Source organism: Etheostoma spectabile, chromosome 23, assembly GCF_008692095.1.
Source record: "Etheostoma spectabile isolate EspeVRDwgs_2016 chromosome 23, UIUC_Espe_1.0, whole genome shotgun sequence".
Taxonomy (NCBI): Eukaryota; Metazoa; Chordata; class Actinopteri; order Perciformes; family Percidae; genus Etheostoma; species Etheostoma spectabile.
The window spans coordinates 5,200,093-5,209,768 of NC_045755.1; the positions used below are offsets into that span (position 1 = coordinate 5,200,093).

Consider the following 9,676-nt stretch of genomic DNA (forward strand, 5'->3'; position numbering starts at 1 on the left):
TTTTTAGAGTTCAGATTCACATGCCAGCTGCAATTTGAAAAGACTCTGAGGAAACAGAATAGGATAGATTGCAAGTCAGTAGTTAAAGAATGTACCAAGATGCAACAACTCAAAACATACACAGAGAGACAGACAGCCAAGGTTCAACACCATTGACAATAAAAGAAACAATATAAAGCATATGTTTTCTAGGGTGGCACTAGGAGGTTGTTAAGCTGTAGCTTGAGTGTATGGGGTGACTATGTGTCAAGGAGAAGATAATAAGATAAGAAGATAGTAAAGGAGAAGATTGGCGCCTCTCTTTCATGATATACAGTTTGAGCAAACACAAACACTAAACACACTCAATTCTACCACCAATTCCCTAAAGAGGTGTGTGTAGCTTACGGGTGGTCTAGCAGCTCGCATAGTGGGCTAGCAGGGCAAGGGGTTGGAGTGGGTATGATAGTTGTTCCATGACAAGGTCTGTCCCTTGGTGCAGAAGCACAGGCTGGCTTCAGCGGGTCAGCGGACACCCAGTCATAGGCCGTCTTATCACAGCAACTATCATCCTCGATCTGCCCTCCTTTACGGATACATGATCCACCACCACATACACCTGGAGAGAAGATGGAGAGGTGCAATCTAATGATTAATATACACATATACATTTGAATTGACATAAGCACTCTATATACAGCTTTTAGCCACATTTAGCAAATTGCTCTGTTCTCTGGCCCACATGTAGACCATATCAACTGTATGCAGACATTCCAGCAAACAACCCTCAAACAAGCAGCATTTATGCTATCTAAAAAATTAACAGAAAGTGACTGGTGAAAAAAGTAGGGGTAAAATGTGAGCAAGCAAATTGGGTCACAGACAAGTTTCTTTGGGATCAGTGTTTCTTTCTGCCTTCTAGTGGTCAAGAAATGTTCAACACAGCTTTAAACTAAACATACTGTTTGGCTTTTATAGCCTACAAGCCCTATAAGCAGCATGTTGACTACTGTTGAAAAATATGACAGACAAGATTAAGCTACTAAAATTTCCAATAAGCTGTGATTTTTTTGCATTAACTGAAAATCCACTCTACACACAAACACCTAATGTTTAAATGGATATACAATATGCACTTCACCACACACATGCACCATCCTTTTTAATCCATTACCCACCACATTGTCCCTGGGTGTTGTTGAAGAAGTGTTCCATAGCCAGACTGACCACCAGGGTATACCCGGGACTGAGGGAGACATAAGAGCGGACCTCTGGGATGTAGATTGACACTATGTACCCTGTGGTCTCAAACCTCAACCCATGTTCCTCATATGGGGGCTCAATGGTTACGTTGTTCAGAGTGGCCTAGGGCAGATTAGATTAATAGCAAACCAACTTGCTCATTCTTTCAATAGAGTATAATATTCGTGAATAGTAGAAAAGACTTGAAAACATTATTTATCAAAGAAAATGATTATCCGCAATTTTATAGCCAAATAATATAAATAATATGTTTGGCATAGTGACATTGCATACTATAAATAAATTCAGTTTTATTGTATCCTACCTGCACTTCAAACATATCAGGAAGGATACTGAGTGCAGCTATGGTGTTCTGATATTTCAGGATGATGCCTTTAGCACAGGAGCCTTGGAGTCCCTGCACACAGTAGAAGTTGTCCACAGCAATGGTCAGATTATGATGTGGGGACTGCTCCTCCACCAGGATGTAGGTGCAATCGTCCAGGAAATCAAAGGTTACACCTTGGAAAGAGATGTAGTGGGGATCTCCATATAGCTCACAGCGACCTGGGGAGGGTAAGAGGTGATTTTAGTAGGTATGGACAGAAAACAAGAAATATATATATATATATTTTTTGGATTTTTAAGGATTTGCCACGTCAGCAGCATGGCTATAGAGATGGCCTTTGTTGGTCGGTAAATTCACCAGTTTTGTCAGGGCTAAAATATCTTACAACTATCGGATGGATTGCCTTTAAATTTAGTATACATTGTACATTCATGTTTCCAAAGGGTTAATTGTAATGACCTCGGGGATCCCTTTCTTTATCTTTAGTACCATCATCTGATCAAATTTTACATTTGTCCAAAACATCATTACCTAATACTGCAAAACATTCCCATCAGCCCCAGCTGAGTGGCAAACTGTTAGCACTTTAAACAAAGAGGGTGACCATAGTAAATATTACCTGCTAAAAATTAGCCTGTTAATGTTGTCTATGTCAGCATGTTAGCATCAGCAGGCCGATGTTAGCATTTAGTTCAAAGCACCAATGTCCTCGAGTACAGCCCCACAAAGGGTGGTGTTATAAGGAGATACGTCAGTGCGGATTGGTTTAAGGGAATTGGGAGCAAGATTACTTGAGGCTCTTGCAGCACTTTGATCTCTAAAATAAAACAGCCTGCCTAACCACACACAACAAACACTCAGATATTCAGTAGCTATGTAGAGGAAAATATTAAACATAAAAAAGGAGGGATAAATGAGGGCTGACAAGAACAGTGGCAGAGACAACAAGGATACACTTACAGTCACACTTCCATGTTTCACAGCATCCATCTGAGATTCTTGTGACCTGGTCTCTGGGGCAGTTTGGAATTGTAGACTCTGGACAAACAACCGAAGTCAACTCTATCTTCCCATCTGTACAGTTTTTATGAAAACAGTCCTCTGTCCACGTCTCACCACAATTCCACTCTTCTCTCCTCTTCAGGTCTTTACACTTACACACTGGTGGAGTGGAAGTTTGCATTGTATATTCTGTCATGATTGTGCCAGCTTTTTCAGAGGTTGTCCGTTCAGTGGTGGTAGTCCCATTTGTAAATTCTTCCGTTGTTGACATCTCAGTGATATAGGTTGTTGGTGGACCCATGGGATATGTAGATGTCACTGAATGAGACTTTGTTGTTTCTGGGAAGGTAGTGGGAGAGTTCACTGTTATAGTTACTTCAGTCTGACCTGAGGTTTCAGCAGATGTAGCAGTGGTTTCAGAGGTGGTTGATAATTGAAGTGTCGTTTCTGTTGGCTGTTTTGTTGTTGGTTGAAATATGCTGGTATCTGTTGGTATAACTGTCTCTGTGGGCTGTGAATCTGTTGAGGCAGCAGTTGTCACTGAAGTAGTAGTGTTAATTCTAGTTGTAGATGGTGTGGTGCTCGAGCTAGTGATGGTTCCTGTTGGGTTTGTCACTTCTGTAGGGGTTACTGGGGCTACAGTGGTAGTTGAGGTAGTTGTTGGTGTTGGTGTAGAAGTGGTGGAAAGCCCAGTTGACAATTTTTCAGTAGTAGTTGAGACATTGGTGACCATTGTCATTGGTGTAGAGGTGGTGGGAGGCGTTGTCAACCGTGTTTCAGCTGTAGTTGTTGGTGTAGAGGTTGTGGAAAACATGGTTGTTTCAGTGGTAGGTGAAGCAGTTGTACTTGCTGGTACAGAGGAGATGGAAAGCCAAGTTGACCATATTTCAGTAGAAGTTGAGACATTGGTGACCATTGTCATTGGTGTAGGGGTGGTGGGAGGCGTTGTCAACCGTGTTTCAGCTGTAGTTGTTGGTGTAGAGGTGGTGGAAAACATGGTTGTTTCAGTGGTAGTTGAAGCAGTTGTAGTTGCTGGCACATAAGAGGTGGAAAGCCCAGTTGACCATTTTTCAGTAGAAGTTGAGACATTGGTAATGGTTGTCATTGGTGTAGAGGGGGTGGGGGGCGTTTCAGCTGCAGGTGTTGGTGTAGAGGTGGTGGAAAACATGGTTGTTTCAGTGGTAGTTGAAGCAGTTGTAGGTACAGAGAAAGTGGAAAGCCCAGTTGACCATTTTTCAGGAGTAGTTGAGACATTGGTGATCATTGTCATTGGTGTAGAAGGGGCAGGGGGCGTTGTCGACCGTGTTTCAGCTGTAGTTGTAGGTGAAGAGGTGGTGGAAAATATGGTTGTTTTAATGGTAGTTGTAGTTGCTGGTACATAGAAGGTGGAAAGCCTAGTTGACCATTTTTCAGTAGTAGTTGAGACATTGGTAATGGCCGTCATTGGTGTAGAGGTGGTGGAAAACATGGTCGTTTTAGTGGTCGTTGAAGCAGTTGTGGTAGGAGTGGTAGACGTAAAAGTGGTGGTAGGTGTAGGGGTGGGTGGAGGTGCTGTTGGAGTAAAGGTGGAATTAATGCTAGGTGTTTTTAAAACAGGTTCTGTGCAGACACATAATATACTGTTATCTAAAACATTTAAAAAGCTAATTGCCACAAAACCCATTTTTTGTTTTGCAAGGCAATAGACACATGCAACAGAAAATGTAGAGGATTAATTCATACTTACGACAGTTTATTGTTCCATTTTCACAGCGGCTAACAAGTATAAGAGAGTCAGAAATAGCCAGATGTCAATGCACCAGTAATTTTCAAAAATTGTATTTTTTCATATTGGTTACAATGAAATTGTACATATTTAGACGTACTGTATATACATTATGAATGGCCTAACTTACCACTTCATAGACTGTATCATCACCGCTGCCCCAGGCTGAATGACAGTGTCATTAAAATAACAGGTGCAGTTGCTCAATTTAGTGCATTCACTAGTATTTTCATCATAGTATGGCACTTCCCATGAACATCTGGGGTAGCAACCTTTTACAAGAATAAACAAATTGTGTTCTTTATGGTTGCAAACACTGACTAGAAAAAAAACACTCAATTGATTTCCCAGGATTTTACTTAAATGCCAGGTTTGTGTTCATTACTGCAAGAATTAGCACAAACTAAGTTACATTAGGACATTATTTTCACTTTTCATTTTCATTAAATTCAACTGATGACTGAAAATTAAGATATGTTCTTATATTTAAATACAACTGAAAAAGTCTGATTACCTTCCAGCTTGTGTTTGATGTAGTTGTCTTTGCCGCAGGTTAGCATCTCACCACAAGCTTCATAGTGCCAGCTACACTGGCCTTGCTCGTTGTAGAAGTCACAGTAGACCGCTAAGGTTTAAATTATCCCAAGTTAAATTGTTATAGTTTATGTTTTGCAAACATCCAATAACAATTGGCAGACTTGGCTAATTTGATTGATTACTTTATTTTTGTCTCTTGCACAGTGTCAGTCCTCTGCATAATGACCAAGAAAGATTTTAATATTAACAAAACATTATGTAAAAATATATAAATTATGTGAAATACTAGTGAAAAGATACTTTGATACAGTATTTACTTTCAAATTGTCCGACTTTAATTTACTGTATGTGTCAAGTTATTGAAATCTTTAGCAGAAAAGTAAACTTAACAGAGAGGTGTTGCATTTTTAGCATTCTTAGCACAGCCCTGTAAAAAAGTGAATTTGGCCTTGTGATCTAATCAATGTTCTTTTTAGGGATTTTAGTTTTACAGTTTTATTAAATGTCACATTACTGTTACCTCCCTCCCATCTGAAAAAAATATGACTTCAATAGTTAAGTTTGAACTAACGTTAGTAAGGGGGGGACAAGGGTCCTAACTTACGGCACAAATCAGGTGTCCTCCATTTTACACACACGTCCTGGTCACTGCAGGCCTCTGCGTAGGCTGCCACAGCTGTGCAGAAGCCCAAGAACTTCCCTTCAAACTCACAGGAGCAGGACTCCTGAACACAGGCTTGGTAGTAGGGTTCTGGCTCCACCTGTGGATTGTAGAATACCCAGAATAGACGTTAAGGGCTCTCTATAAAGGGTATTACTGTATGTGTTGGAAGCATGATAAATATGTAAAATGCATACCTTTGAGTGGCAAGCATTGAATATGTCTCCTGTAATGATCATACAGCGCCGCTGGGCCCAGGCTAAGCAGTAAGAGTTGCGTTCACATGGAAATATCTCAGTGGTCACATCAGAGCAAGGGGGTGTGGCGGCTTTCCAGCTGTTGCCAAATGCCAGGGGACTGGACACCACTAAAACAAAAAAGTTATTGTGTTGTTTTGACCACCATGATAAAAGTAAAAGTCTGGCATTAAAAAGAGAAGACCCATTTACCTGCTGAGCCACTTATCTGTAGGTCATTCATCTCGTTGAAGTCAAAATTCCCACAGAGGCCACACACTCTGTTCTGCAGGAGAGATTGTTTAAAAAGTTACAAAATTACACTTCAAATTAAAGGAAGTGCTGACTAGATGGATCTATCAGCGGTGGTCAATGCTGAAACATAATGTTTTCTGATTCTGCCAAAGTTGGACATTTTCAAGCAAAAAGACATTAAGCAATTGTACAAAATGTGGATTTAAATTTAAAAAAATCACCTTATTTTAAGTAGTTTCTAATATTAATGTGTACTGATACATTAACCACTACATTTTAAAAATCCCTTACCCTCCAGTATTCATGCAGCTCTATGGTGATCCGGGTGTGTTTGTCCCAGATGAGAGTTATCCCTCTGCTTGGCACTGAGATTATGATGTAGAGTCCCACAGTGTGTGTGGAGTAAAGTGAATGGTCCTGCAGAGTCCAGCCTTTATGATGGCGTCTGGTCACCTTCATGTCACTCAGTGTCAGGGTGACCTCGCCCTTTTAGGACAGCACAGGTACAACTCATTATGACAAAATCTTTTTTTTTTTAAGTATTAGGAAGTAGTTACCAGACTTTACAGATTCTATTGATCTGCCATAAAATCCAGAATATATTAATTCTATAATGATGACAGAATGATCCGAGTATGTAAGTGTGTGAAGCAATTTGATGAAAATTAGAGAATAGAGGAATGGATATCACAGTATGACAATAGTAAGATCAATGATAAACATGTGGACAATAGCTTAGGGTGTAAGTGAAGAGAAATATGAATCCCAGAAACAGTCATCCACCTTAAAGTCGAGGACGATAGAGCGAGAGCAGGTAAGCGCCTCATCACAGCAGGGGACACTCTCCGCTCTGACAGAGAAGGTGCCGTTTCTATTTCCACAGTCATCCTGAAGTAAAAAGATCACAGTTAGAAACATACACTTATAAAAGATATGGTAGACTTTAGCCTATACTTTTTTTAAATGCCCTGTAGTATTTTGTTGATACACTATGTCCTTCACTGTGTCTGTGATGCATTGGAGGCCAAAACTTCAGCAATGAAACATGTGGGCAGTGGACTTTGTTGCCACTGTCTTGTTTGGTCTCACCTCTGCAAGCGTGTATTGACATTGTCCATCAAAGCGGTACCATTTGGAGTCAAAGGTCTGGTAGTGTCCGTTCCCGTAAACTTGACACTTCCCATGGCACGGCTCGTCTTTGCAGTCCCACTGACCCTGACCACAGGTACTGCAAGATAGAGTGATGTAAAGCGTTCAAATATAAAAATGAACCAATAGAAAAAGCAGCAATGATGCAGGCGTTACCATGTTTTACAGTTGGTTTTGACATGCTGTCCTGCGTTGAATACTTTGCCACTGTACACACAGGTGCAGTTGTGCAGAGAAGCACAGTTTCCACGGTGATCTTCGTACTGGTCATTTGGGCAGTAACAGCCACTCTCACAGGTAATTTTGGCACCCTGGAAATCACACCAAAAGGAAATCTTTTAACTCAAGGAACTGTTTTACACTTCATCACAATTAAGGAAACCTGTTCTGGACAAAGGGGATATGTTAGGGATGCAATTCACTGACAGGAAGTTTACGTAAAAATAAAAATGATGTAGTGGCTCTTAATTGTGAGAAAAAGATCACATCATACAAATATGTTCAGTAAGAATGTATTCTATAACAATACAAGACTAAGCAAGCATATACATACACATATATCTTGACCTACCATTGGTTTGCTGAGACTGTCACAGGTTTTCTGAGCTGGGTTAACAGGATTCTCGGAGCAATGAACACAAACCTTCCCATTTTTGCACCCTGATGCAAACAATCATTAAATTAAAACATTATTATAGAGATGTTTTATGTTATTAATTTTTTTTTCAAATATCTTCATCCAGAACAGTGACACGGGGTGGCAGAGCACCATCACATGGTGTCTTTTAAGATTACAAACAATATGCTTAGACATAAGAATGCGTCCCAGGACTAAGAAAACACAGAGAGGAAAGACAGGAAAGGGAGGGGAGACCTAATAAAAACACACACAACAGTAAGGATGGTGTGTGCAGCTTACAAGCAAAACCATACAAAAACAGACACACATATAAACAAACAAACAAAAGACATTGACAGAGAGACAGACATAAGACATACGGGACCAAACACATGCACAGATGGAAGGAAAAAAGCTAAAGCACAAGCCTACAGCATGGATTTCAATGATTCAGCAACGTTGAACCAAGAGTTCAAAATCTTTACATTATTATAAAGTTAGGGATTATTTATTACCATGACTCTGGGTAAATTTCCAACAATGGAGCAAATGTAACAAAGGATCAGTATAATTTAGATATGTTTATGATAAAGAAATATGTATTTATATTTACCACAATCTTGAGAACATTTCAGTTCTCCATTCTCACAGACACTGCAATAGACACAGCATTTGGTTACAGATGTAACGAGATATACAACAAGTATGTGTATCACTGGGGTTGACTACACATTTGAGCATACTATAACAGCATTGGGAAGATTTGGTTAGGGCAGACAGTGAGAAATCAACCACTGGGAAAGTAAAGTACAGATGTAAAATGTTAAGAAAAGTCTTATTCAAGCATTTAAAGTGTCTGTAATCTGTAAGTACTTAGATGGTCAGCTCACCACTGCCGACTGTCAATAACAACAGAGCCTGGGGGTGTTGTACCGCGGTAGTAGTGACAAACGCACTCTGCCTTTGGGGAACAGATGTGTCCTTGGTTCAGGTGAGTCCCCTCCGGACAGCCACAGCCCTCCACAGGAGCGTCTTCCAGCCCACAGCGAGGGTCAGGGCCAGACAGGGAACGGCATGTGTGGTTGCAGGCTTGCATGTTGTAGGAGAATTCTTGGTTCTTCTGACATTTCAGATCTGCAACACAACATAAATATGCCACTAATTTGTATTACTACTAGTACTAATATGTGACATTTTCATTAAAAAACGTCCACTCTTGGCAATTGTAACATGTTTGTTGATTCAACCTACCGGTACCTCATCATGCTTTTATCATTAATGCAAAAGTGAAAAAAACATCAAGAGATTTTTTTTCAGTGGACTGTGAACAATAAAGTGGGAGAATGCAGACAGAGTAAATTGTATATTTTTCAAAGCTGAACTCACTGCAGTTGGTGGCTGTCCTCCAGTCACCAATTACAACACCCATATTGGCACAGGCTTTGGCATAGCTGCCCAGGGCAACACACAGGCACTGCTGCAGACTGCTACCGCAGTTACATGTTCTTTGGAGGCAAGCCTGAAAATAAAATTCAATTTTTTTGTTAACAAGTCGCACATTGATATGTCAATGACAGTTAATTGCTAAAAAATGCCAAAACGTATTAAAGGGTTAATTTCAGTGCAAAAGGTTTACCGTGTGGTACTGATCAGTTGGGATATAACCGTGGCATGGAGCAAACACTCCAGTTCGGTTGTTCAACACAGAGCACTTTTCATCAGCAAATATTTCTGCAAAAATGCAAAATGAGATCATGATTCTGTTACCCCCATGAGGAATTCTAAGTAATGACAACAACACTGTCAGCGTGTCCATATGATACAAGGCTTTTGTGATCACGCACTGCCCACCGCCCTCCGCCACAGAGGACACGGAGGATTA

General features: G+C 40.4%; 1 protein-coding gene across 1 annotated transcript in view; it reads right to left on the bottom strand.

Annotated features, from left to right (window-relative positions):
• Positions 1-9,676, bottom strand: part of LOC116673463 (mucin-5B) — a 20,217-nt gene that overhangs the window by 2,735 nt on the left and 7,806 nt on the right. The window contains exons 15-34 of the mRNA XM_032505817.1: positions 9,431-9,525; positions 9,181-9,313; positions 8,685-8,928; positions 8,408-8,448; positions 7,747-7,835; positions 7,332-7,486; positions 7,116-7,254; positions 6,810-6,914; positions 6,318-6,512; positions 5,985-6,057; positions 5,733-5,902; positions 5,479-5,635; positions 4,852-4,962; positions 4,468-4,609; positions 4,299-4,327; positions 2,531-4,123; positions 1,547-1,788; positions 1,158-1,344; positions 388-598; positions 96-108 (exon numbers count right to left, since the gene is read on the bottom strand). Of these exons, the coding sequence (XP_032361708.1) occupies positions 96-108; positions 388-598; positions 1,158-1,344; positions 1,547-1,788; positions 2,531-4,123; positions 4,299-4,327; positions 4,468-4,609; positions 4,852-4,962; positions 5,479-5,635; positions 5,733-5,902; positions 5,985-6,057; positions 6,318-6,512; positions 6,810-6,914; positions 7,116-7,254; positions 7,332-7,486; positions 7,747-7,835; positions 8,408-8,448; positions 8,685-8,928; positions 9,181-9,313; positions 9,431-9,525 (4,124 nt within the window). The remainder of the gene's footprint in view (positions 1-95; positions 109-387; positions 599-1,157; positions 1,345-1,546; positions 1,789-2,530; positions 4,124-4,298; positions 4,328-4,467; positions 4,610-4,851; positions 4,963-5,478; positions 5,636-5,732; positions 5,903-5,984; positions 6,058-6,317; positions 6,513-6,809; positions 6,915-7,115; positions 7,255-7,331; positions 7,487-7,746; positions 7,836-8,407; positions 8,449-8,684; positions 8,929-9,180; positions 9,314-9,430; positions 9,526-9,676) is intronic.